General features: G+C 57.7%; 1 protein-coding gene across 4 annotated transcripts; it reads right to left on the minus strand.

Annotated features, from left to right (window-relative positions):
* Positions 1–12,655: 12,655 nt before the first annotated feature.
* RASGRP2 (RAS guanyl releasing protein 2) lies at positions 12,656–27,601 on the minus strand. 4 transcript variants are annotated; one of them, XM_037053109.1, is made up of 17 exons: positions 27,354–27,442; positions 24,716–24,856; positions 23,932–24,034; positions 23,422–23,484; positions 23,012–23,143; positions 22,114–22,264; positions 21,729–21,902; positions 21,456–21,572; positions 20,232–20,513; positions 19,398–19,475; positions 18,978–19,100; positions 18,576–18,691; positions 14,840–14,981; positions 14,533–14,569; positions 14,003–14,173; positions 13,026–13,089; positions 12,656–12,875 (listed from the first exon to the last, which is right to left on the minus strand). In XM_037053109.1, exons 2-16 carry the CDS (start codon positions 24,786–24,788, stop codon positions 13,031–13,033), a joined length of 1,821 nt encoding a protein of 606 aa, XP_036909004.1. In that variant the 5' UTR covers positions 24,789–24,856; positions 27,354–27,442; the 3' UTR covers positions 12,656–12,875; positions 13,026–13,030. The 4 variants fall into 4 exon arrangements, with proteins under 4 accessions (XP_036909004.1, XP_036909003.1, XP_036909005.1 ...); XM_037053108.1 differs by lacking the exon at positions 27,354–27,442 and adding an exon at positions 26,658–26,775; XM_037053110.1 differs by lacking the exon at positions 23,932–24,034 and having other exon boundaries at positions 23,422–23,474; positions 27,354–27,601.
* Positions 27,602–27,910: the final 309 nt, after the last annotated feature.

The following is a 27,910-nucleotide window of genomic DNA, read 5'->3' on the forward strand; positions in this document are numbered from 1 at the left end:
CCCCGCCCGGCCCCCGGCCCCGCTCAGGCTTCAGAGCCGCGGGCGCATGGGGCGGGGAGGGGGCCGGGCGCCCCCGGCACCGAGCGGGGCTCCCTCGCCGGTTCACAGTGCCATGGGCCTGGCCCTGAAGCGAGGCACGCAGAGGCCCAAGTGCCGGCTTCCCGGAGCCCCGGCGGAGGCGCCCCTCCCCCGCTGCGGGCTCTGATGGAAGATGGGGGAGGGATGCCTGCGAGAAAAGAGAGAAGAAAAAGTTAATGAGGAGCTCCGGAGAGGGGAGGCCGTCGGTGTCTAGCTCCCCACTCACATCAGCAAGCGCCCAGTTGTTTCCCTTTAGGACTTGAGGAGCTGCCCTGACCTGGGGAGCAAGAGACACTACGGTGGATGGGAATGCAGGGGCTCAGCACTTGGGGAGAGATGGCATTCCCTCGGGGCATTGTTGCTTGGAGATGTGGCCAGGTACCAGTACACTTGGAGCCCAACCCAGATGCCCTCCTTCTCGCTTCCTGTCAGGACCAGGGCCAGCTCCTCCAGCTGGTGACCCTAGCCGGTTCCTCTCTGAGCCACCCAACCCCTGTTCGGGCTCCTACCACCAGCCCCGGCTCTCTCATCAGCTGCTGATGCTGGATAATGAAGTTGCTAAATAATTCATTGGGATTAATTAAATGTCAATCCGTCAATGGTATCACAGAGTAATCCGGCTGGGGAGGGGGTAAGGGAGAGAAGCCAGACAGGACCCAGGCATCCAGGCCCCAGGTCCTCTCCATCCACGTAAGGACACAGCCATTGGGCTTCTTTTCTCCAGTCCCCACAGCCACACCCACCCTTTCCTGGGCCCCAACCCCACTGCTCACTAGCCCAGATGCTTCTTGAACCTAAATGTCTGTCACCCTCAACATCCAGCTCCCCGATCCTCCGCCTTCAACCTGGCCCAATACTGGGGTTCCTTCCCCTCTCAGTTTCACCCCTCCTCCTCATCCAGGGCTGGGGGAGCCACCAGGAGGCAGGCAGGCTCATTTGCATAAAATTGCCTTTCTGAAATGATTACCCTTGTAACTGGCTGTCAGAGAGCAATTTATACCCCACGCAGGGGAGGGGAATTTGCATCTCGTTAAACTCCAAGTCGTAATTATTTATATCCAACAACCCTCCTGAATATTGCATTGATTTTATTTGGGGGAGGGAGGAAGGGAAGGAGTGGGGAGAAGTCTGAGAGAGAAGCCTGGAGGGGCCACAGTTTAGGAACAGACAGGAAAAGATTGAAGGGGGAAGTGGAAGGAGATGAACTGCACGGCAAGTGACAGAGCCGGAAGAGTAATGGAGGAGTAAGGTGGCCTGATGGGGAGAAAAGGAAAGGGAAGGTAGATAAAATTAAATTCCGAATTCAAACTGCATTTGTCAAGGCCCTGCATGCTGGACAGTTTTACAAATGTCATTTTACTTCATCACTCTGAGAAGTCCCATTATTCCAATTAACCACTGGGGAAGCCCACACAGAGAAGACCAGGCACTTGCCCAGAGCCACACAGCCAGTCCACAGGGAACTGGGACTTAGACCCATGTGTCTGACCCACATCTGTCCGTCTCCATGGAGGAGATGAAGGGCAGGGCAGCCGCAGGTGTAGCGCAGAGAGGGATCTCCAAAAGAAGAGGAGAGGGGTGGCTTGGAGATGGAGGAAGTTGGAGGGGTGTGGTGAGGAGTCCAAGAGCTATGTGGGAGGAAGCTGGGATATGAAGGAAGAGACAGAAAGCTAGGGGCTCCCTAAAAATCTGTAGCGAGGGGGAGGGCAGGGATGGTTGAGGTGACATGTGTGCAGAAGGAAGATGGGGCAGAGAAGTCCTCAGGGCCCCCATAACCCAGCTCTCAGGTCCTTCCATCTGGCTCCTTCCCACTCCAAATCCTACAGACTCCAACAGGGACTCAAGTGCCTCTCCAAGGGCTGCCCCTTCCCAGGCAGGGGCAGAGGCGATCCAGGCTGCAGCCCCTCTCCCTCTAAATGCTGTCGGGTTATATATAGCTTTGCCACTGCCTCTCCTCATTGGGTAAAGGAGATAATTAACATGCGCAGGCTAATTAGCCAATCAAATTAAATGCAGCACCTGCTCCCAGCCTGATTGACGCCTTTTCCCCCAAATACATGCACCCCCACTCCAGCCCACAGCAGGAGAGGGGGGACCTTAAGTTTGAGGGGATGGCCAAATTCCCCCTTTTCCAGAAGGATCAGCCAGTGACCCTCAGCAGATGCACAGCCCCTGAGTGACATCCTTCCTCCCTCCCTTGCTAGGGTCTCGGTCTCAGTCTGGCCTTGCCTCTCTCAGCCTCTCTCCCAGGCCCCCACCTCTGGACACTATTTTGGGGAGGGAATTAATTAGCTATTGATTTCCACTGGCACAGGAAATAGGATTTCATGTTGCTGTCCACTCGCCCCTCAGCTCAGGAGAGGGAGGGGATCTTAGTTCCCTATCCAGTCCCTCTGTCATACATCCCCACCTTCTAGAGAGAGGGCAGAAGGGCGCTTGCTCAACGCCTAGGCGCAGAGTCTCCCTCCTTCAGGAAACTGGCAGAGGACGGGTAGAGGGAATGATGGTAAAGAGGCCTCCAGAGACCGGGAGGTGGAGGCTGGGTCCTGAGAAACAGAAGGAATGTTACCTGATTGGGGGAGGGGGTGGCAGCAAATTGAGAGAGCATCTAGGAGGGGGCGATTCCACTGGTCTGTGCGTGCCAAGATGTGCAGGGACAACGTGGGCAGGAAGGGGGTGCTATGTGCAGGCACGTGTCTGTGAGCCCGCTGTGGGGATGGAGGCTGAACTTGCGAGTGCCTCCAGGAAGGGGCAAGGCCAGGGTCTGGGTCTGCAGCCCCTCAAGGTTCATTACTCATTCTCCCCACAGCTCCAAGCTCTGCAGCACAGGCCAGCTTGGCTCAGTGCCAGGGGCACAGGGGCTGCAGGGCTGGCCAGCAGGAAGCCCTAGCCCTCTCTGCATTCTCTCCCCAGGGACCCAGAGACCACTGGGGCAGCTTGAGGCTTGCCAGGCAGATTGTCCCAAGAGGAATGTGAGCTAAGCGGACACCTGGGTCCTTTCTGCCCCACCCTACCCTAGAGTTCCCAGGAAACCTGCTGCTTTTCACCATTCTTTTCCCCTCCCTTTGGCCTCCTCACTCCAGGCCCAAGCTTCTGCTGACCCAGCCTTCAACCTACCCTTCCTTCCAGGATGCAGGGGGTTCCTGCTAAGCAAGAATGCCCCTTCCTTCTTCACCTCCTGTTGCACAGACAGCAGCCGGCCTCAGATCTCCCTGCCATGGCCAGGGCCATTGCCTTGCACAACTGTATTGAGTAGACGGAGCCCCTGGAGTGGCACAAGGCCCCTCGCCCAGGCTCATGCAGTGCAGTGGAAGGCCCCTGCATGCACAGAGCTCAGGCACCGTGCCCCGAGACCCACACTTCTTCACCAGTGCCTACTGTCAGCACGCGAAAACTGACTGGCCAGAGCAGCCTTGGGATATCCTGCCTGCTCACTGATGTCACTGCGACGCACTCTGCCAGCCACTGCTGGCCCAGGGCCACTGCTCCACTGGGGAACCGACCTCACCAGTGTCATCTGGGATTCTGCACCCAGTCAGCACCCAGAGCCCCCCATCATGGGTGGACCTGGCAACCTTGAGCCGATGGTGATGGGAACTGGAGGGGGTAGGGGTTGGGGTGACTCAGCTGCTCTCAGGACCTCATGCTACTCTCTTCCCCACTAAATCCTCTCCTAGACTATTTCTGGGTCCTCCTCGGCTGACAGCCTCCTCCTCGTCTTCCCACGGTCAGGCCAGGACCACTGCAGCATGGGGGCTACAACTTCTGGGCTCCACGCTGAGCATCAGAGGGAGGCTGGACCACCAGGTGCATTTCATCCTCCAGTTCCAGGAGGTAGTCCTGTCGCCCTGGCTTACAAACAAGACACCCGCATTTAAAATGCTGAATTCATTTGCCCAGGTTCAAGTGCAAGTAAGAAGTGGCCTTACTCTTCCCCTGCACTGGCCGCAGGTCACAGGGCAGGGGCGGGCTCAGAGCCCACCCTTCTCTGATCTGGCCACAGGGGCCACTGCTCTCTCCAGATGGCCCGAACTCTGAGTGTGCCACTGGGAACAAAAGACACAGATCTCAAAGACAACGAAGCGCATCCCTCTCCTTTTCTGAGGCAGAAACTGAGTCCCAGAGAGGGATAGTGACTGCCCAAGGTCACACAGCAGAGCAAAACGAAAGCCAAGGCCACTGGCCTTCCCTTCTAGATGCTTTCCCCTGAGCCTCCCATTCGACCAAAGGCCTTAGCTTCCCTATCACCAGTGCAGACCGAGCAAATGGATGCAGAATCCAGGGTGAGATAGCCCACACCCACCCCAGCAAACCTCCCCACCAGGAGCCTTCTCCTGGCCTCCACTCAGCCCCTTCTCCGGTCACACCTACACCACACTCGCCGACACCTCCAGCCACGGGAATGCCAGCCTCTGGCTGTCCTCTCCTCACGCCAGCTCCCTCTCATGCCAGCTGGGAGTGCGACAGCAGGGGCCTCCCCCAGGCACCAGGAAGGAAGAGCTGGGTTTACACACATTCTGGTGGCCCCAGAAGGCAGCCCGTGGACAGGTGGGAGAAGTGCCTGTAATGAGGAGGGAGATTTTGGCTGGAGATAAAGAGAAACTCGCTGGCAATCCAAAGCATCCAACAGTAGAGTAGGCTGCCTCCGGGGGATGGTGAGTTCCCCGTCTGCGGAGGCGTGTGAGCTGAGGCGGGATGACTACCGCTCAGAGATGCTCAGGACCGGGCTCTTGAATCATCTGGGAGGGGACACCAAACTATGTGAGCCCTTCCAGTCATGGAGGGTCCCTCTCCCCCGCAAAACCTTAGGCAGCGTCGGCAGGCTGCAAACAGTCCCACGCCCCCTTGCTGCTCCCTCCTTCCAGCCCTCGAAGAGACAAAGAAGCCCCCCCCGAGCACGTCCGTGTCCAGCCACACCTCAGCAGTGGGCCAAAATGAGGTAGTGCAATGACTCGGGGGCTGGGTTCAGACGGCAAGTCCATTTTTCTAGCTCTGTGGCCTTGGGCAAATTCTTAGCTTCTCTGGGCCTCAGTTTCCTTACATGTAAGACAGAAGTAATGGCAGTGCTGTCAAAATTAAGAGTTGCCGTGATACATGTAAGGAACTTAGAACAGTATCTAGCATAGACTGAAATGGAAGAGTAGGTGTCGTATCAATGACTACTTCTAAAACTCCTCAGCATTTTACAGTTTGCAAAACAGTTTTACAGATAGTGAAACTGACACAGAGGAGAAGGGACACCCCCGCCCCAAGGTCATCCAATTGGTAAGTGGCAGAGCTGGGACTTAGATTCCTCCCCCTGGGCCCTCCTCCCTACTGGGTACCACCTGCTGGGCACCTCCCCTGCCCAAGAAGATGGAAGAATGGGACAGTGGGTCTGAAGACTCGTGGGTGTTCCCCAGTAGCACAGGCTGGGCCCATGGGTCCCCCTGAGCAGGTCTCTGTGCCCATGGAGAGAAGCATGGAGGGGGTTGGACACAAGAGGTGGCAGCTTGAGGTGCGCGTGACAAGGCTGCTGCCAGGTGTGGGGGGCCGAGGAGACGGGTGGGCTGGGGACTGAGGTGCGACTGAATGACTCGGCAGAGTGGGGGGCGAAGCACAGTTGCCTGGGGGCTGGGGGAGTAGGCAGTGGGAAGAGTGAGCTCACCCCTCTGCCCACCCCTGTGCTGCATACAGCCGGAGGTTTTGGACCTGGGTGGGTACACCCAGCCATGCAGAGGTGAAACCATGCACATGGTTTCTGGGGCAGGCTTATGAGTGAGCGTGAGGTGTCTGGGAACGTGGTGTCCGTGAAAGGTGTGCGTGTGGATGGTCATGACAATGACAATACAAAGAGCGGCTGTTTGTTGGGGGCTTTCTCGGTGCCTGACAAGAGCATCGGAGCAGGCGAAGCTCGCGGAGCAGCGCTGAGCACAGAGCCAGGCTCACAGCAGGCCCACCGTAAACACAGCTGTTGCGACTATGATTATTGTCACAATCATCTCATCTAGCTCTTCATAAACCCCACGAGGTAGATGTGAGGACCCCCACTTTACAGATGAGGAAACTGAGGACACCGGAGGGCAGAGCTGAGCCCGTGCAGCCTCACTCTCCCCCTACCTACCTCACCACGGTAAATGGTGGTGGCGGCAGCAGAGACGGCTCCGGAAATGACAACAAGGTGCCTAGCCCACGCTACATTATTTGTTGAATGAGTCTCCGAAAGCCCACAGGCCTGTGCGTGTGGACAGGGCCAGGCCGGGAGTGCCCCAACAGATGGAGCAGCAGGGCTGGCTGCGCGTGAAACAGTCAGGGCGTCCCCGCAGGGCTGTGCTCAGGAGCCGGGAATGAATGGACTGCATGGTCAGCACTGGGCAGGGGTAGGGCCCCAAGGGTGAGGGTTAGGTGAGTGCTTGGGTGGGGGCGTCTAGAAATGGGAAGGTTCTGAGGAAGGCCAGGTGTGGCCAAGTGGTGGACTAGACCAGAAGGAATTATGATTGAGGGCAGGTAGGAAGGCCTGGGGTTTTGGGGGGCTTTATGAGGGTACAATGATCTGAGACAGAGAGAGAGAAAGAGAATGAAAGCGAGAGAGAAGCTTAAGGGGTGAGCCAAGGCTTAACGGGGCTGTGAGCATGAGTGTGTGCCAGTGTGTGCACACAGGTGCACACACAAAGGCTGAAGCAAAGTGCTTAGGACCAGAGGAGAATGGGGTACTCAGTGTGTTGGGGCCGTGAAGGGGTAGGAGGTGTTGATGTATCTGGGAGGGCGTGCGTGCGTGGGTATCGGGGAGGGGAGGGCGTGTCCCAGAGAGCAAAGGTGTGCATGGTAGAGTATGGGTGTGCCTGAGATGACTGCGGGAACCTGGGCAGAGAGACCATTGGACGGGGGCTGCGAGGGCTGACGGCGCGGTGCTGGGGCTCTGGGGGCATGTAAGGGCCATGTGTGTGGATGTGCATGATAGCAAGCACCTGGGAGAGGTCTCTGAGGCAGCGAGGTGGCAGTCTCTCTGGGCAAGGAGTGTAGGCGGTGTTCTGCCAGGAGGTGTATTGTGTACGCAGGTGTGTGTGACTGTGTAGGTGTGTGTCTAGGTGGGTGTCACAGAGTGTATGTATCAGTGTCAGGTTGCCTATGTCACTGGCAAAGGCGGAGAGAAGAAAGCAGCCAAACCCAGGTAGAGGCAGAATCTGGAGGAAAGAGAGGTCCCCAATAGCCCCTCCAGGACCCAACCCCTCCTCAGGAACCCAGAGTGTGGATTCAGCCCAGGCAGAGAACCCAGAAGAGGCCGGGGCTCCTTGGGAGAACTCCCAGCCACCAGCTGACAGTGACCACAGGCCTCTGTTGGCCAGCCAGTCCCACCCACCCCTGTGGATCTGAGGACAGGAAGGGTCTGAGAACACCTCCTCTAGCAGAAATGAAGGAATCCCCGCCATACCCTTCCCCTACGCCCAGAAAAGCTGCCCAGCCTCAGATGCCAGCGTCCCTGGAGGAATTAGGGACCTGAGTGGCTGAAGCACCCAAAAAACAGAAGACCTCCTGGTTAACAGAGAAGCCAGCCCCCTTCTCTTTTTCTACTCCTCTGGCAAAAGATAAAGAATGCAAAGCCCTAGAGTCCACTCTCCCCCAAAAGGAATACCCAGACACAGGGAAGGTGGACAAGAAGAAGCAGGAATGAATGGGGGGTCCCCGCCCACGGACCCCACCCCCCAACTCACACAACACCAAAGGTGCACAGAAGCTCCCAAGGCAGTCAGGCAGACTGGTGACCCAAGACCCATCCAGCCACTAGGACCGATTTCATCACTCCAGGTCTGGACAGCTTCCCCCTTCACCTCCAGGCACCGAGACACAGACCTTGCTGGTTCAGTGAAGCACCAAATGCCCTCACCCAGGACTCAGGTGGGGTTGAGAGCAAAGAATACAACAGCTCCCCAAAGCCAATTTTGTCTCCAAGGGTTCAAGGGCTCATACCCCAGCCCCCAAAACCGGAGGCAGATGTCTATTTCTGCTAGGGGAGGAGGCTGGGACATGAGAAAAAGCCCCCTCCCCTTTGGGGGTGGAGAGCAAGCCCAGGGGCCCGCAGCTTCCTTTCCCTGCAGCACTCTCTGACCATAACCCTGTCACCGCCCCAGTGCATTCCCACCCCGCACACAGCCCCCTCCTACTGATTTCCCAGTCTCCCTCTCTCATGGCCCCCAACCCTCTCTGCAAGCTTCCGCTCCTCTCCCTCAGCCCCCCATCTTTTCTGGCTCTCCACCGGCACAGACCCATCTCTGCCTCAAACACCTTGGCACCTTCCCCTCTGCTCCCTCCCAATAACCTCCTCTCCTTGGCTCCCATCCCCCAGTAAAGCCTGGTCCTCACTGGTGCCCCCAGCATGAAGCACTTGGCCTGGCCCCTGCTCCTTGGGTCTCCACTACTCTCTTTCCGTTCTCCAGCACCCTGTCCTCCTCCCACGAAGCCTGGCTCCTCGCTGGTTTCTCCCCTGCAGACCCTTCAGAGCACAACAGCTCCCCAGCCCCTCTGGCTGAGCACTGCTTCCAGCCCTCGGGGCTAGCACAGACTGGGGAACCCCCTCTTCAGAGCCTCCCTCGCAGCCCTCCTTCTCTACTCACCCCTCCCTCAACCTCCATTCACCCCAGCTCAGGGCCAGTGCCCCTTCCACAGGGAGGCTTCGACCCCCAACCCCCAGTGCCTTAGCCTCTTCTGTCACCCAGCCAGCCTTCTCAGCGCGGCAGCGCCCCCGCCCCCCAATCCACCCTTCCTGCCTCCCCCGCCTCTCTGGTAGCTCCCCTCCCGTGATCGGCTCCCGCCCCCCGCCCGTCTCCGCCGCAGCAACCCCCCCCCAACCCCGTACCTGGTTCTGGGAGCTCCAAGAACTGGAGGGTGGGGATCAGAGCCCCGGAACCGCGGCGCCTCCGGCGGGTGACAAAACAGGGGCCAGCGGTGTCGGCTGCCTCGCGCCTCTCTAGCTCCCCGCCGCGTCCCCGCCCGCCCCGCCGCGGTGCCGCTCGGAGGAGGATGCTCTTCGAGTCAGGGCGGCTGCTCCCGCCGCCGCATCCCTGCAACACCGACTGACGGCAGCATCAGCACCAGTGCCCGCCCCGCAGACGCGCGCATTGGACCAGGATGCGCTAATGGACGAGCGGCGCAGCCAATGAAAAGGCGTAGAAGTCGCCAGTCCCGCGGCTTCGCGGTCCAACCTCCTCCCCCGCGAAGGACCCAGGCGTCCCGGCCCCAAGGCATCCGAGGCATTCCCCGCCTTTCGTGGTCTTTAGCCCTGGCTCCTGGGATCCCAAACAGGCCGGCCCCCAACCCAGCCCCAATGCCTTTTCTGGAAACCCAGGCGCGAATTGGATTGGGTCCTCGTCCCCGCGTCCCCCAGCCGGCGGGCCCCTGTGGCAGCTCCCAGAGCTGGGACGAGCCAAAGGGGAGACTCTGGGCCTCGACTAGAGGCACCAAGCGAGCAAGACTGGTGTGGGACCCGAGCCGCAGCGCCCTCTGCTGGCTACGCCCAGGGGAGGGCCCAGACTAACAACGAGCCTAAGGAAGGGGTACCCTGCCCGTGACTGCTGGGGGCTTCTTCAAGCCCCTGGCCTGGCCTCCGCCTCCCACTGCCTGAGGACTCCCTGGCTGCCACTTGAGTTGAGGAGGGAGTGTCTTTGCTGGGATAAGGACGGAGGTGGTGGGAGAGGGAAAGGTAGAGAGGGGATGGGGTAGACCCAGGGGGTTGGGGTTTCAACAGCCCTGACTCATGGGAATCCCAGAGTTTGAAGCCTGATTCCCAATCCTTCCTGAATCCCTAAACTGCGCTGAGAGTAGGCTTGAGGGCAGGGATGCGACTGCACATTGTCCCGAAGGGAAACTGACAGCAGCCCCCTTTTCCATTCTCCCTGCCATGAGTTGCAGAGTGAGTGCAGTGCTGAAGTGAAGTTCTTCCCTGGAAGGGCGTGTGCATCACAGTGCTTGTGTGTTGGCGTGGGAGGAATGGGACACCCCTTCACACACTCAGCCAGTGAAAGGTGGACCAGGCACCTAGTGCGTGCACCACAGAGTTAGGCAGTGGGCTTCTGAGTGATGCAGTGTGTGTGTGTGTTTTCACCAGACCACTCTGCCAGCTCACTCCAGGATCCTGATTTCTGTTGCAGGGTCTGTGATCTGCACAGTCGGTGGTAGTCGGTGCTTCCTTAGCCAGAGGAACATGCAAGAACACTCACATTCAGCCACCAATGCATGCATGGGCACACCAGGCACACTCACAGCCATGCACACCTACCCGCACTTACACATCACTCCCAAAGCAACAATGGGGACAGCTGCAGAAAGTCCCCACCACAGGAAGCACATGCTTGCTGGAGAATATATACAAACTTGTTCACACAGGTGCCTGTGCACTCAGAAGCAAACGCGTGCCCGGGGGGAACAGGTGCACACAGAGGCCCTGCCCACAGGTCATGAGGCACCTAGCACAGAGTGGCCAATTTCTGTGAGGACACCCACCCGCCCGGTCTCCCTCCCCAGCCTGTGATGGAGTGACAGGGGGATCCAGGCTGCGGGGGTATTTTCTAGGGGTGAGAAAGAGAGATCCCTGAGCCAGATCCCAGACCTGGGGCCCACTCTGACCTTGGGAAGACCCTCAAGCTGACCCCACCAAGGCCACTAGAGGAGCTAAAGAATGGGAACTGCTGAGTCAGGGCCGTGGATTTGAAATTACCTCTCTGACCCCACAGCCCACTGCCCCACCTAGCCCCCATGGCTTCTCTTCCTACAGATGATACAGACGGACACACGCAGACTTCTCCAGCCAGGCACAAGAGCACAGACCAACAGGTGCGGTGATTCACAGCCTATCTCCCAAACCCCTTATAGGTGAGAAGGGGTGGAGGGAGGGCAGGAGCAGGAAAGAATGCAAGTGTGAGCATTTGTCTCCTGTCCCCACCCCCAGCTCCCTGGGCCACCTTTGCCCATCAAGGGCAAGAAAGGTCACCTGACAGCTGCTATACCTCCCTGCCCCTCCCCCAAGCTCCAAGGATATTTCCCCCAAGGTTCAGACTACCTGATGCAGTTGGGACCCACCAACTTGAGACACCCTGCCCAACAGACCCCCAGCCAATGTGGCCCTTCTCCAGTCACACAAGGTGGAGGGGAAATGCAGCAAATACAGGTGTGTGTCGGTGTTCACACAAGCACACACAATGTGAAGCTCATATACCATATTCACACATGCACCCATGAAAAGACAGTCCCACATCACCTTCACAGGCAGGGCGGCCCCGGCCCATTTATGCACACACACCACATTGCCAAGAAGCCAGGCTGGGGCTGGGGGCGGTAGGAAGGGTAGCTGACCAGGCTGCAGGGATGGAGGCAGCATGGGAGGCGGGCAGCGCTGGGAGCGAGCTGCTCTTCACAACACAATCGCCGTCTGTTGTTATAGCAACTCAGCCCCCAAATCGTGAAACGGATATTACAGCCTGGAGAGGGGGAAGGGCGGGAGGGGGCTGAGGATGGAAGGAGGGGCAGAGCAGGGGACCCAGTGGAGGACAAATCTGGGGGGTCCAACATGGGTTTGAAAAGCAACAGGGTGGGAGGAATCCCAAATGAGGAACAGGCCAGGGGGAGTGGGGCCTCAGAGGGGGAGATGGGCATTGGGTCAGGGAACCCTGAGGGAGGGGGCTGAGGCCATTGCCTGCATGTCCACAGATACTGTGCTTTGCAAGTAGGAGTCAGGTGCTCAGGTCTCCACCCAAATAGCCAAAGTAGGACATGTGATGGTTCGGGGGACTTGCGAGCTCCCACTCCCAGGGATGCTATCTGGAGTCTTCAGACCCCAAGGGCAGCCTGGCCCAGCTTCAAAATCTTTAGATGACCCTCCTTTACCCTCCTAACCTAGACCAGCCTTAGAAGTGGCCTTAGCCTTACTCAGGTATCAGTGGCCCCCTCAAAAAAAACCTCCATGCTGCAAACTCGGGAGGGAGGAGCTGGGTTGGGAGGCCACAGGACGCTGAGAGCAGGATCAATATGCATTTCCTCTGGAAGTCACTGTCCTTCCGGCTGGCAGCAGCACCAGGCAGGGAGGCTGCAAACCCAAGGAGTACGGCCCCCACCCCCAGGCAGGAAAGCTGCCCAGGCCCCTGCCTCCCTCCCCTGACAGCCGGCAAGCTGGGCTGCCCTCTCCCTCCCATGATTCTCTACAGTGAGCTCCCCGTTGCTGGAAGTATTCAAGAGGGAGCTGAAAGGCCACCTGTCAAGCAAGGGAATTTCAACTGTGGCCTGAAGGCTATGATTATGCAAGACCCCTGGGCCCGGCGATTCAGAGTGCAAAGACTTGGTAGTTTTAATGTTTATACCCCCAAGATTCTGAACTCCTCAAGATTTCAGGTCCTCTCCAAGATGCTTCTGGCCCTAAGATTCTATCCCCAAGGATTTTAGTCCCCCTAGGGTTCCAGACACGTGAGCTCCCAGGTCTTCCAAGATTCCTCTGACTACAAAGCTCCAGACTCGAATATTCTTGTCCCTGTGAAGAGAACTTACTGTCCCCTGTCATCATCCCCCCCACCCCCCACCCCCGCCCCAGCTCCAGGATTCTAGGCTCTGATGGTCTGGGTTCATGACACGGGCCTTTTTATTCCTGGAAAATACAAATATTCACAAGAGTCTGTACAACCTTAGGGACACCAGGCCTGCCCTGCCCTGCCCTCAGCTGCATGCCACCCCATGCCCCGCCCCCCAGCCCCGGCCTGCTGCCCCGGCACCCAGGCTCCCTGCTGTGGTCCAGGCCTTTTCTCCCAGGCGGGCGGGAATGCTTGGTCCAGTCACAGCTGGGAAGAGAAAAACAGAGATGGTGAGGACGATCTTCCCCCAAACTGCAGGAGTCTGCCTGGCCCAGGCCGTTTGGACAGAGCGCCCCTTTCCCTGGCTCCCCTCCCCCAGCCCCCGGTGGGGAGGCTCTGGCACTGGCAAAGGCTCACCGTCGTTACAAGTGGATGTCAAACACTCCGTCCTCCAACGTCTGGACCTCCTCCTCTCGGATCTCTGCGGGGGGGGGGGGGGGGGGGGGGCNCCTGGGGGGGGGGGGGGGGGGGGGGGGGGGCGGGGTTACAGGATCGACTCCTAGGTCCCAAATCCCTGTGCCTTCAGCGGCCCTTCCCCCATTCGCAGGAGACACCCAGCCCCATCCCCATCCCGGAAGCAGACCCATCCACCAAAAATCAATTCATTGAGTGACCAAATGGCCCAATTTTTGAGGCTTTTTCTAGGTTTTCGTTTTGCCGCAGCTTTTTTGCAGCCACAGATTTGTCAGGGCAGTTTGCTTAAATGTCAATTTACTGCAAGTTTCACATTGTAGACCCCAGCGCTTCTGGAAGGCTCGATGCAAATGGTTTTATCTTTTCTATTTTTGAGGACTTATGCCAGTCCAAACGGTTGTGGCCAACTGCCTTAGACCCCAGTTTAACATAGTTGTTCAGACTGCTCTCAGCCAGATAGTTTGAGGAATCGTCATTCAGCAAAGTGACCTAAAACCGTCAGAGACCCCCACAGAGCTGCCAGGAGAAGATTTTCAGGGTAAGGGACTGAGACTTCTCAGTCCCTCCTCCAGAGAAGCCAAAAAGAAAAATGCAGGTAAATGGTTCACACAATTCCCCACCCCCCAGTCCATTGTCAATCTCCCTAACAAAATATGAGTGTGGCCGTAATCCTGAAGCCTCTTTCATTTTTACTCTTCTTCATATATTAAAGTCTGTCTGCTCATCCTCGGTGGGTCAAGGGTACCCTGGACACCTCCTAGGACCCTGAACCAGTCCAACCCTCTTTATCGCCCCACCAAAATAGGAGAATTACTGTACAAACCCTGAAATGGTTTCCATCTGGGATAAGTTAAGACTTTGCCACAATGGCCCAGCCTCCCTTCCTCCACAGGCCAATACAGGATGAAACTCCTCCTTACCTGGAGGCCTGGAGCCTCGCCTGCGAGGCAGGGAGAAGCTGAAGGCGCGATGGTGAGTGTGTGTGGGTGAGGGGGAGGGTGCAGACCCCTCCAGACTCACACTCTGGGCCCGGCGCCGGCACTCCACCGACAGGCGGTCCTTGCACTGTTTGTGGCAGGTCACACCACAGGCTGGGGGAGGCAGATGGGGAGCCCAGCCAGGAACATTGGTCAGCACACCCTCCGTCCCATTCTCCAGGCCTGTACCTCTCCCCAGGTTCCTTTCCTCCTGAGCAGCTGCCCCACCAAAACAAAAGTCTCCTTCCAAAGTGCTCTTTTCATCCTCCTCGCCATTCTATGTCCTCTCCAAAGTTCTCTGTTCCTGGGAAGCTGCCTCACCAAAATGAAAGCCTTTCACATGTAATCATCATGCCCCTCTAGCTCCAAGGTACTCCACTCCTTTGCAACAGCCCACCAAAACATAAGAATCCCCACCCAGATAATAACTCTTCCAAAAAACTCAGCCCAGGAGCCCTGCCAGTCCATCTCACCTCGGCATTTGAGGCCCTGTTTGTAGATGTTCAGGATCTGAAACAGAGCAGGGGGTCTGTGCTGGCGGGGAGAGATTTGGAGGTGATGGCTGTACTTCTTCCTTCTCAAGGGCAGAGGCTAGGACTGACCCTCTCTGAGGACTTAGGGGTGAGGGTTAGGTGCAGGCCGACAAGAGGAGAGGCAGGTGAAATTAATGAGGCTGAAAGCTGAGCTGGCTCTGGCAGGGGCGTGGCAAGAAGGGAGAACAGGGTGGGGACATGGTGGGTAGGACTAGGGCAGGACAGGGTGGCTTGGGCGGGGGCTCACCAGGGCCTTGCAGTGGCGGCAGGCAACGGGGCGCAAGGAGTTGCTCTCATGGAAGTTGTGGACGAAGCCCATGCGGCCGCCCAGCACGGAGCTGGAGCGTAGGAAGTAGGAGATCATCTCCTCCCTGCTGATGCAGCCATCCCTGTCGGTGGAGCGGGCGCACCTCAGTCTGTGTCGCCTCAGGAACACCCGCCACCCACCTAACCCAGCCCACTGGGAAGAACCCCTACCCAGTGAAAGGTCCTCACCAAACGCCTGCCACTGACCCCTGGTGCAGGGACGAGAAAGAACACTAGGCCGGAGCCCGGCTGATGCACTGGCTGCTGCTAAACTAGGTGTGTGGTCTTGAGCAAGTCACTTGTCCTGGGTTTCCTCCCCAGAAAAATGGCCGTTATGATTCCTGCCCTGCCCACTGCACAGCGTGGCCGTGTAAACACAAGGGGCTGTGCACCCCCCCTGGGGTTAGCGGCCTCTGTGCCCCAAACTGAGCTCTGACAAACTGCAGTTCAGAGGCGTGAGAATGGAAGAGATCTCTGCTGAGTTCTGGGGCGAGGAACTCTTGCATAATCCTGCTGAGAGATGCCTGTACTCAGCGTTTCCCACGTTCCCCAGGGCTTCCCACGGAACCCTTTTTTCCCCCACTCCCATATTTCAGGGCAAGTGTGAGCATGTGCTCCGGAGATAGACAGACCTCAGTTCAAATTCCGGCTCCATTACTTCCTGGCTGTGTGACCTCGAGCTGGTTAACCCCTCTGTGCCTCAGTTTCCTCTTCTATAAATGAGGGTCATAATAGTTCCTACACCTCAGGGCGGGTCGTGAGGACTAAATGAGATAGTGCACATGAAGCATTTACAACAGAGTCTGTGTGGTTAACAGTTGCTGGGCTCCCCGGAGCGATTTGTCAAGGCTGGTCCCTGTTACAAACTCCTGCCCATCACATCCGGGGCTCCGTGACGTGTTGCAGGCGGCCTTTTGAAGCCGCAGGGCCTTGGGACAGCCGGCCAGTTAGAAAAGCACATGAGCCTGGATTCCTACCTCCTACTGTGCATGACAACTGAATTCCCACTGAGTTGAGAACACTAAGTAAAAAAATAAAAGTATCAAAGTATCTGAAAAGGTATAAGAGAATAATTTTGTAGTCTTGAGGGCCTGAGAGCCTTTCCACANTCGCATCCGGGGCTCCGTGATGTGTTGCAGGCGGCCTTTTGAAGCCGCAGGGCCTTGGGACAGCCGGCCAGTTAGAAAAGCACATGAGCCTGGATTCCTACCTCCTACTGTGCATGACAACTGAATTCCCACTGAGTTGAGAACACTAAGTAAAAAAATAAAAGTATCAAAGTATCTGAAAAGGTATAAGAGAATAATTTTGTAGTCTTGAGGGCCTGAGAGCCTTTCCACACATAACACAAATCCAAGAAGCCATAAAGTAAAAGACTGACATATTCAGCACACAAAATTCAAAATTTTTTATATGGGAAAAGACAACACAAATGACAGACTGGAAGGAAATATTTGCAAACACGTTCAACAACAAAGGGTTAATATCTATTAACAGAGATTCTGAAAATCAATGAGAAAAAGACCAACAAACCCAGTGGAATACAGACAAAGACTATGAACAGGCAATTAACAGAAGAAAGATAAGTGGCCGATAAACATATGAAAAGATACCCTACCCCACCTACGATTAAAGAAATGCGAATTTAACCAAGACGCCATTTGCCAATTAGACTGGCAAAATTGTAAAACTTATTATAGATTTTACTGTTGGCAAGGAAGTTGGGAAATGGGCACCCGTTCGCTGCTGGTGGGGTGCAAGCTGGCACAACCTTGCCTGAGGTCACTTTGGCAGTCTCTCTCCTAATTTAGAATGTGCATATCTTTTGATTCAATTATCCCACTTCCAGGAATTTCTCCTACAGAAACAGTGGCCTGAGTACATTGCTACAAAGCCGTTCACAGCAGCCTGGAGTATATTAATAGCAAAAACTGGGCACCGTCTACACACCCATCAGCAGGAGAATGGTGAGGCGATGATGCCCAGAGCGTCATGGAGTACTCTGAGGCCGCTCTAAAGAATGAGGAAGCTCTACATGAATCGGCATGGAGAGATGTCCATGGCAAAGGTTTAAGTGGAAAACAAAAGCCAAAAAAAAAAAAAATGCAAGGCGTGCAGTTCTGTCACAACCCGGACTAAACACTGAAATCCCTATTGCTACAAATACTTAGGTGCCAGTTAAAATATATCAAAAATTGCCCTGGCTGGTGTAGCTCAGTGGATTGAGCGTGGGCCTGTGAACCACATGATCATGGTTCGATTCCCAGTCAGGGCACATGCCTGGGTTGCAGGCCAGTTCCCGGTTCATGTCAGGGGACGCACGAGAGGCAACCATACATTGATATTTCTCTCTCTCTCTCTCCTTCTCTTCCCCTCTAAGATAAATAAATAAAATCTTAAAAAAATAAATTTAAAAAATCCTCATTTCTATTTAAAAATATATATATCAAAAATTGCTTTAAATGCACAGGTGAGTTTGCAAGGAAGAAATGGAAACCCCCAAGTTCCAGAAACAGAGGGGTCTTCAGAGTGAGGCAGTGTGTTGGGGCGGGGCACTGCAGCTGCCTCAGAAGGGGTTGCAGGTCTCCCACCTGCTGAACCAGGTTCTGGGTTTTGATACCCAGCCAGGAGCCAGGCACAAGGCCGGGGGCTTGCAGGGGATGGAAGGGAAGGGAAGGCTGAGGCTCCTGCATGAAGCTGGAGCCTCCAAGGTCTCCAAGGGCTGCATCGTCACTGGGAGGGTGACCTGGAAAAAAATCCACCCACCCGCCCAGGGAGGTAACATGGAACTCCGCCTCCACTCTGAGGGGGAAATAAAGCCACCATGAGCAGAGCTAAATTTATACCATCATTCTGTGTGTCCATGACACAGACACGGGCAAACAAAATCTATGTCCATTTGCAGGTGCATAGGGAAAAAAAAAGACTGGAAGGATGCACACACTGCCGGGCCAGGAACATGGCGGATGGTGTCTCAAAGAGGCTGTGCCAATACAGTGCCAGGGAGGAAGGAGGAAGGGAGCCTTCCACGTCTTACTTTACGCACTTTGTTTACTACAGATCTGTTTTACTACCCAGTTTTTTTAACCACGGATTTTTGCAAAACAGAAACAAACCCAGAACTTTTTAAAATATAGATTGACATTAAAAAATAACTCAACCTGAGACAGATTGTAAATTTTGATTGGAATTTTGTCTGCTCAGCAAAGCAAGGATATGAACATGGCTGCAATGGGCGTGTTTAACCAACCTCAGACAGCTATCTATTTATCCAAACGGTCAGCTTGTGAATTGCTGATAAGCAAGTGGATGCTGCTAATTACAGGCCTTTCTCATCTATTCATTGAGATGGGCTACCCAGGAGTTCAACTGGCCCACACTTTTTGCCAGCTGTGAACTCCACAAATAAAATGCCGTTTGTGTAGCACCAGTCCCCAGGCCATAGTCTTTGTAAGATGCAGGTGGAGGCCCCACCTGTCCCAATGAGTGAGGGAGCCCCGTGCCTCTACAGCAGGCAGCCGCCCCCGCACCACCCCTGCTGAGAGCACCTTTCCACATTGGTAGCTTTCTCAGGCCACATCCTCTGGTCCAGTGGCCTGACCTCCATGGGAGGAAACTGAAACCCAAGGGGGAAGTGAGCTTGCCTTCCCTGTCCCCCAGCTCCCAGCCCTCCTCACTGGTTCTGGTCGAGGTCCCCAAAAGCGCTGAGGTAAGGGAAGTTCCCACGGATGATCTGAAACTCTTCCTGTGAGATGTGGCCGTCCCCATCGACGTCGAAATTCCGGAACACCGACTGAGAGACACAGCGCAAAAGAATGGAAGGACCATCAGCCCTGTTGCGCCCACATTCCCAGTCTGCGTTGTGAAGGTCGTCTCGGGTGTGGGCAGCTGTCTACCTCCCTCGCCACCTCCCTCTCCCATGCCCCCATGCCTTCTGAAGGCTGAGTGCTGACCCTTGAACTTCGCACTGGTGATACAGTTCCTGGGCTGATGACCTGGCAAAACCAGCCTTGACTGACCACTATGGACCTATCCCCCCTACCCCTGAGGCTTCAGTGCCGGCCACCACAGGGTCTCACCTCCACCATTTTCTCGATGTGTTCCACAAAGAGTGCCTGATCCAGCTTGGGTTTGGCAGCCGAGGTCCATTCCTCCAGCACGGGGGCCCGGGGAGGTGGGGTACAGCTTGTGGGGCTGGTTGGCTGTGGGAGTGGTCAGGCCTGAGCGAGGGCCAGGGGTGAGGGAGCCCAGAGCCCAGGGGAGCAGAGGGGAGAAACCCTGGGGTTAAGGGAGCCTGGACACCAAGCAGGAAGAGGAAGGCAGCAGCTAAGTTGGAGGCTCAGTTTGAGCCCTCCCAAGGAATACCCACCTAACCCCACCCCACTGGGAAAACCCCTCCAAACACAAACCCTCACAACCTGGACTTCCCAGGAGGGAAGGGGCGGCGGTGGGAGAGGAAGAGGATGGGCAGGATGGGGAAGGAGAGCGCCCTGGCTCACCGAGGACTTGGAGCGCGGCTCCCGCTGCAGGGACAGCTGGTAGAGCTCATCCTCCGTCTGATACTGGTCCAGAGACACCTGCGACACACAGGTGTCGTCACACCCAGTGGCCCCTGCTGCTTTCAGGAGCCCGCTGCCCAGAGCCCAGGGTCTCAGGTCCATCTAGAAACCACAGCTGAGCCCTGAGCCCAGCCCAGAGCAAGACTCGGGACAGAGGCCGGCTTAGAACATCCCCCAGCAACCACATGCCAGACTGGCAGACAGACCAGAGCCCACACTTGCCCCTAAACCTTGAGCATAGTGCACGGCCGAGATCTCAGCCCAGAATCCAGACCAAGAGCTCTGAAATTCACTCCCAGACTAGAACCCAACCCAGCACCCAGGATCCAGCCCCGATTCCAGTCTGGAGCCCAGGAAAAACTAAGAATTCACTCCAAACCCCAAACCTAAGCCCCAGCCCAATGTCTAGAACTGGGCCAGATCTAGACAAGAGCCCCGCTCCTACCCCTCAAAACCAAGTCCACGGTCAAGCCAAGAACCTCAGAGCTCAGGACCATGATTAAAAACTACTGCACCCAGAATCCAGAGCTTGACCCTAAACCTTGAACATGACCCACTCACTCACTGCTAGGGACTCAACCCAGAGGCCATACACCAGCCTCAGTCCACAGTCTGGTCTGGAGCCTGGAACCCATCTCAGAGTTCACTCCAAACCCAAGAGCCCAGGCTGGCTCTCAGTCCCTTGACCAGAGCCGCGAACCCAAGGCCAAGCCTGCAGCCACATGCAAACCCAGGACTCAGTGAGGTTGCCAGCCCCGGCGCCTGGCCACTCACCGTGAGCAGGCTCAGCAGGTCAGGGTTCGCCTGCACTGGTGGTCGAAGGCTGGTCACCATGGCCAGCTCCTCCAAGATGCAGAAGAGCTGCTTCATCTTGGCCCCATTAAGTCGAGTCCGGGCAGGGTCCAGCCAGTCAGGCAGTGCCAGCTGCAGGGCCACCAGGTCCTTAAGGTGCACGCCCAGGATGGGAAAGCGGAAGCCCACACAGGCTGCCAGCCGCCGCCGGTAGTTGCTGTAGTTGCTGGTGGCCGTCACTAGCTCGGTCAGATGTTCCCAGAGCTGGGGGGCAAAGGGTAGAAGGTCACACACATACACACAACCACTGGCTCAACCAGCCTCCCCACTCAGCCCTAGAAGTGTGGGAACTTCTCGATGAGGTTCAGAGTAGGAGAGGGGTGAAAGTCAGAATCCTCCCTCACTGTCCCCCAGCGCTGGCTCCCTTAGCCCCTGAGGGTCAGAGTTCATACATCATGAGTTCACGAGAACACCGCTGCCCAGTACTACAGCCCCACACGGGGCCTGGCCACAGATTACCAACATTGCACAGGAGAAGAAACTGAGGCTCAGGGAGGCAGGGGGTAGATTCATAAACTGGAGTGGACTCACTATAAAATATTACGTAGTGATGGAAATGAATGAGCAACTGCTCCACATAACAGAATGTAAGAATGAAAGGAGATATAAAGTAATATAAATGACATAATTCCATTCATAGAGAGTTCAAAAACTGATGACAAAAAGCCCACACAGTTGGGAACGCATGCACAGGCGGTGCAGCAGGGCCGTCGTCCCTGGCCTAGCAAGGACACTGGCTCCCTCTGATGGGGAGGGAGCTATGCCCCAGGGTGCTGGGAGCTTCAGGGACTGTGGCCACATTCTAGTTCCTGGCCCGGGTGGTGGTTACCCAGACGTCTTCTTTACTGTCTTTCTTTAAACTGTACCTGAGTTTTATGTGCTTTTCTACATGTATGTCACCCAGTATCTTAAACAAAATAAAGGAAGAAAACAAAGCCTTGAATCGAACAGACGTGTGAGCCCCCACTCTGCCTCTTTCACTGTTTAAACTGGAAAAGCATTTTAACCCCTCTGAGCCTCAGTTTCCCCATCTGTCAAACGGGGGCAGCAGTGCCCAGTGCTCGCTCGCCGCTGGGAGTTCCCAGGGAAGCCAGACCCCAGGACTTGATAGATAAGGCTGTTGCCCAACCCTCCAGTCCCAGGCACCTTGACAGTCTCAGGGCTAACGTGGGCGTGCGTCTCCTTGAGGCGGGAGATGGAGCTGTGGCTCAGGCCCCCCACCACCGCCATCAGCGTGTTGAAATTCTGCAGCTGCAGCAGCTTCTGGGGGGCACAGCGGGAGGGGAGGCAGGAGTCACTGGACGAACCCAGCATTGGGCCCAGCTTTTCTGGAGTGGAGGCAGAGGGATCGTGGAAAGGCGGGACTCGGCCAGACTGGCATTTGGGGAGGCCAGGAGGGGACAGGAGAGGAAGAGGCACCTCTGCCACGTGGACGAAGTGTGTGATGACCAGGGCCCGCTGTGGGGCTGTGGGCTTGCTGAGAATCATGAGCTGCACCCACTGCGAGACACTATTGAAAAGGGAGATGAACCGCTCCAGGACGGGGTTGTCCACAGTGCAGCCGTGGGTCACGAAACTGTGGTAGTCCTGGAACTGGGAGGCCGGGGTGGGGCGTAGCCTCAGTGCTCCGTGGGACCCTCCCCTCACCCTGGGGCCTCTCCTTGCCCTCCAGATGCCCTCTGCTGGTTACACCAAAAACACCCACCCACCTCCATGTGACCCCGCCTACCCCAGAGAGGCTGCCCCTTCTGGAACCCAGCCCCAGCCTGCACTCCACCCTCAACCCCAGGCCCTCGGGCCACACCAGAATCTTGCTGAAGGAGCGATACTCCAGATAGGTGAGATGCTCCGCCAGCTCCAGGGGCTCCAGGTGGTCGAACAGCAGAGACATCTTGCGTTTTTTCTGGCCCACAGGGTTCCGCTGAGTCACCTGTCGCTTCCACTTGTAGGTGGGGCTGAGGGGCGGGGCAAGGGCAGTGAGCCCTTTGCAGGAGGAGCCCGCACTCATGCAAACATGCCCCTCTAGCTGACTGGGGACATCCACAGTGTCCCCAGTCCCCGAACTCCTGCAGTCCCCCCTCGTCATGCACTACACACACACACACACACACACACACACACGTGGAAGACGCACTCGGTGCCAGGCGCTGTGCTAGACTCAGGGGGTACAGAGATGAGTGAGACGTGGTTCCTGCCCCCAAGGAGCTCACAGGCTACAGAGGGAGACAGACACAGAAACGGTCACAAAATGGCGTGGTGTGTGTGCAGGTCTTTGCACACGGTGCCACAGGGGAACAGAGCAGAGATGACAGAGTCTGCCCTGATAGAGCCTGGGCCCGCAGAGCCAGCAGACACTCCACACTGAGCCGAGGGTGGTGACACAGAGAGGCAAGGGGACAACAGGAGCAGAGTATCGTGATGGGAGAGGACGCGGGGCTGGAGAATGGTGAGTGGACTCACGTGACTACAGGATGAGGTGCGTGGGATGGGCGCTGGGCTGTGGAAGATGAGAGGCAGGAGGCCACGAGCGGCCTTAATCTCTAGCTGAGACATTTTGAAGGCGACAGAGAACCACGGAAGATTTTTAAGCAAGAGAGTGACATGACCCTCACTCATTCAATTCAACAAACATTTATTAAGCACAGACAGCGTGGGATGCCGAATGCCCTCCCTGCCCCAGAGCCCCCCCGCCCCCCACGCACACGCTCTCGATGTCGATGAGGCTGCTGTGCCTGCGGTTCCCTTCCTGGTCCAGTAGAGCTTTCAGTTCCTTGATCTGCTCGGCAAGCTCAGGGTTCAAGTCAAACTCGGCTGGGAATGCTGAGATCCAGTACCTGAGGGGGAGCGGGAGTCACCCAAGATGGCACTCCCCCACCCCCTTGTACTGCAGTTCCCCATAAAGGGGGAAAGGGCCTCAAATCATGGTCCCCCGTCCTCGCTCTGTCCTTCCCCACCCCCACCGTGCAGGACCGGCAAGGGGAGGCCGGGGGCATTGCTCCAAGGATGGACAGGGCCTGGGGCAAACCCACAGGACCAAGTCCTTCTGGCCAGAGTGCGGCCTGAGAGAAGGGAGTAGAGGAAGGGGGGACAGCACCCCAGCAGGAAGACTCACCTGACCAGATGGCAGGTTTTCACCTGCAGTGAACTGGAGTTGTCCTTCCGGGACTGTTGGTAGGTGAGAGAGAGTTAAGGAAAACCGGGATGCAGCCTAAATGCAGAAAGGGAGGCAGGGGATGGGGCCTGGTTCCAGGAGGAATGCTGGGGAGGTGGGGGGGGGAGCCCAGGCAGAAGCCCTGGAAAGAGACTGAAAGGCGGATGAGGGATGAGCTGTAGGAGGGCAGGTGAGAGGAAAGGGGGCTAGTTTCTGGGGGCAAGTGCGAGCAGGGCCTGGTTTCTGGGAGAGGCAAGAGGGAGACCAAACTGGTAGTATGGAGGGGTCCTAGACGGTGGGGGCGGAGAAGGCAAGACCCAGGTTGGGGAGACAGTCGGGGGCAGGGCCCAGGCTCTAGACGGAGGCTGGGCCAAGCCTCAACTCTGGGGCCCAGCTCTGAAAGTGAAGCCCACTCCTGGGCTGGCTTGGAGACTGGACTGCAAGGCCCTTGGCCAGGCCCTCGAAGGATATATGTCAAGTAGCTTTGCTGCCAGCTCGGATGAAGGGATGTACCAGGGGTGCATCATGAGGAACATGCGCACCAGCTGCGGGTCCCGCACCTTCCCAGAGTCATCTAACTCCAAAGGGTGAGAGAAAAGTGGCTTGACTCTTTGGCCAGCAGCCATGGTCCCTAAACCCTTGCCCTCCGCCTCACAGGTATCTATCTGCACCACCATCCCCTCACCCATCTGCTTTCCCAGGATTCCAAAACCCTGAGGCAGGTTAGAAAGAAGAGGCAGGTTAGTGTGTAGAGTGGGAGAGATATAAGGCAGGATCCCAGGAACTGGAGGAGGGGAGCGTCTGAGTCGGGCCCATAGTCGGGAGGGGAACCAGCTGGAACGGAAGGAGCCTGGGTTCCCCAGAGTCAAGAATCCAGAGGTCATTTCCTGAGTGCCTGGGGGAAGGGGCACCCCTTCACCAGATAAGCCGCCCCGCATCAGCCGGAAACAGTTCTCAGGCCGGAGATACAGAGTTCCTCCGGATTCCCGGGGAGGGGGGGGGCAGATAATGCCCCCCCCACATGTCAGAGTCTGGGGACCCATCCTGCCTTCATCTTCGGCATACTAGGGAAGTGGAATGTGTTATCCTTCCAAAGCATGGGGACCTCTCTGCGATGAAGAGGTGGCTTCTGTTAAAGAGGATGCAAGATGCGGAGCTGAGTGGGTCCGGCCTTGGGGCCCACCATGGGAAGCGGGGGGGCCGGGTTCAGGCCCCGGCTGGGCTCAGGCTCCGTGTGTGTTCGCATGCTACTCACCGAAGGCTTCGATGCAACCACGAAGCAGCTCCTCCACTGTGCAGCCCTTGTCCAGGTCCAGGGTGCCCGCCATGGCTGCCGGTGTGGGTAGGCTGTATCAAGCTGCGCTCTGGAGCCTCCCGCGGGTCTGGGACCAGACCCCTGTCCCGGGAGAGGTAGAGTGGGAGTCTGCTGAGGTGCTGGCCGGGGGAGCCGCCAGTGGGCAGGAATGGGGGCGGGGGGGGGCACGCCCCCTGCTGGGCAGGGGCGGAGTCGCCGGCAGTGGCCACTCCCGGGGTTAAACGGTCTGGCCCGGGATGGTGCAACCCAACAGTTGGGAAACAGGCTGGCCTAGAGACTTCCGGCCCACCCTCGGAGTCGCCAGAGGGCCGAGGGACTCTCTGGGGATGAGGATGACCCTGCACTCCGGGGGCTGGTTGATGCCTCTGCCTCCCGTAGGCCCTCTTCTCCTCGCGCCCTCTCCGGAGAGGCACCTGCAGCAACCGCAGCTCGGCTCCTCGCCCCTCTCTCTTCCCTCCCTTCACAGCCTCCCTTCCCCCGCAGGGTTATTTTGGGAACCCAGAGCCTGAGGGGACCTCAGAGGAATTTCTCTCTGGGATGGGAGGAGGGAGGAACCCAGGCGTCCTGCCCTCTTCGCCCCCTCCCAGTTCCCGGGAAGGGGAGGCGGGGATGAAGCGGCCCCCAGGGGCTTGCCCTTGGGGAGAAGGGCTGGAATGGAGAGGAACATTCCTAGGGCAGGAGTGGGGGCGAGGGCAGCCCGCAGCAGCCCGGAGGCGTCAGCTGGAAGCCTGAGCCTGGGAAATGCAAGCTCCCTAGCCACCTCCTCCACGAAGGCCCCAGGGATCCCGGCTCAGCCTTTATGCAGGCCACCTTCCTCTCCAGCTCGGGCTCCTGACCCAGGCTTGGAGACTGCACGGTTGAACTACGAGCACATATACTGGCTGGCCACACTCAGACACACACAGTAGGGTGCCCAGAAGGGGGCGCCATAGCCGTGGGGGCTGGAGAGTGCCCGTCCGACTCCACCAGCAAATCCGGTAGGTACCCATGCAGGAACACTCATTCCATGCCCGAGACCAGGGACCCGCATTGGAGTGCAAGACGCCCTGGCTGGCTCACACACACCCAGGGCTAGGCGTTCACCTCTCATCCTCTGTACCACATACACAATGGCACCCACACCCTGCCCACACCTAGAACCTTCGGGCAAACATATCTAGCTTTCTACCTCAGAATGCAAACCCATTCATGGGGCCGGCTCTCCAACACTCTGTCCACTCCAGCCAGACCAGCCTGGAGTTCCTCAGCCACGACTGCGCCGACATCCACACACGTGTGCACACATGCCAGGCAGTGCACCTACACACATGTACACTCTCCCACATACACACACACACTCCCGTGGGTGCACACACACGCCCATTCCACCACCACCGCTTCATCCAAGGTCCAGGGCCAGCCTTGGGCCAAACCCTTAACACCCCTCAGCACCCTCCCTCCTCCCGCCACTGGTAGAGCTTTGCGCCATGAAAAAGGTACCCCGCCTCAGGCTGCGGAGTGGGGAGTGGGGGCTCCTCCATGGAGTTCTTTAGCGGACTTTTACCTAGAATCCACCCAGAGCCATCCCCTCCTGACTGCTGCTTCCTTGCTGTTTGACCTTGAGAGTCAATTGGCCTCTCGGAGCCTCGATTTTTCTCACATGTCAAATGGGGGTTCCGCGTGGGGGAAGGTCCATTGAGACGTGGCTGGAAAGGGCTGAGCGCACCGCGATGCCGCCCCCTCCCACGGGTTGTCCAGGGAGCCTCAGCTGTCTCTGCAGTTCCCTCCTTTCCCGGACCCCTGCGGCAGACTCCCCACCCAACAATCCACCGGCTGCCCTAGGGGGCCTCTAGGGACCCAGCCCTCCTCCACGCTTTGTCGCGCCCGCGCACGCTCCACTCACTCTTGGGACCTAAGGCAAGGAGTCCGCGCCCAGCCCGGGAGGCGCCACCTCCGTGCGCTCCTGCCCTCCGGCCTCGCTGCGGTTGCGGCTCCCGCCCGCTCTCCGCTCCGCTGCCCACTCCCCGCTGCCCCGCCCCCACGCTACCGCCCCCTTCCCTCCCCGCCCCTGCACGGGGCTCTGCACCGCCTCTGCGCCTCCCCCACCGGGGCTCCCTCTCGCCCCGCACACGGCGGTCCCTGCGGCAGCTTAACCCCTCCCCCTCCACGCCGCCCAGAGGCCAGAGATGCGCGGGGGAGGGGGGCGCTGCGCCACTGTCTGCGCCGCGGGTGGGCGAGCGGAGGTCAGGCCGCGAGGGATGTGGAAGGCCCTATTCCCCAACCCCAGACGCCCCTATGCCCCCCGCCCTGCCTGATGTTGGGCAGAGGAAGCCGGGAGGGGCAGGAAGCGGACTGCGGTGGGGAAGGGGCGCCCCGCCCAGCCCCCGGCCCGGTTCCTGTTTTCGAAACAAACCGTTCCCACGGGGCTACCCCGACCCAGGGCCAGACGTCTTCCTGCAGGCAGCGTGGGGCGCAGGCCTGATGGAGGTCTGGGGCGTGGGGCACCGGGTCCTTGACAGTTCAGGGGAGAGGCTAGCGCAAGATGGGAGTATTCTGGGAAGAGGGTCCTGTAGGAAGGGAGGAATGAAAACGCCACTACCTGGAGACGAGACCTCGATGCCTGGGGGTGTTGCGGGGGGAGCTCCAGCTCACACAAGTGGGACTGGGGCCCCGGAAGCCTGGCTCCCACGGTGCCAGAAGGAAAGGGGCAGATGCAAGCTGAGGGTGAGTTCTCCGCAGGTTGGAGGCTGGAGGCCTGGATGCTTCTGGCAGGGAGGAACTTGGGAGGGGCAGCCACAGGCAGTTGGGGTCCCCACAAGCCGGGCCTAGGGGAGCCAGTAACTGTTTCCGGACTTTGGGTTCAAACACACTCACTATGAAACCACCCGCCCCAAACGTGCCCCACAAGACTTGCCACTCCCTGACTCGATGCTGGGGAGTCAGGACCTCCCCACACTTCAATCTACATAATACGAGGCCAAGTAGCAGGCCCTTTCTGGTCCTTAGTTTCCCCAAAATGAGGTGGGGCAACTTTGGCCTAGCCTAGACAGTCTGTGAACGTCCCCCACCCAAGCACTCCCCTGACTTTTGTTGAAGCAGAGCCACCTGCTTGGAGACCCTTAAAACGCCGCAGTGGGGCGGGGCTGAAGGCGGAGT

Source organism: Sturnira hondurensis, unplaced genomic scaffold (genome assembly GCF_014824575.4).
Source record: "Sturnira hondurensis isolate 20B ecotype Veracruz unplaced genomic scaffold, ASM1482457v3 Scaffold0007797, whole genome shotgun sequence".
Lineage (NCBI taxonomy): Eukaryota > Metazoa > Chordata > Mammalia > Chiroptera > Phyllostomidae > Sturnira > Sturnira hondurensis.

Coding starts and splice junctions, on each gene's coding strand:
- RASGRP2 (XM_037053109.1), bottom strand. CDS start 24,788: ATGGCGGGCACCCTGGACCTGGACAAGGGCTGCACAGTGGAGGAGCTG. Junction 19,476..20,231: donor ACCTGCTGAGCCTGCTCACG/GTGAGTGGCCAG, acceptor TGTGTGTCGCAG/GTGTCTCTGGACCAGTATCA. Junction 14,174..14,532: donor ACAGGGCCTCAAATGCCGAG/GTGAGATGGACT, acceptor TGCCTCCCCCAG/CCTGTGGTGTGACCTGCCAC.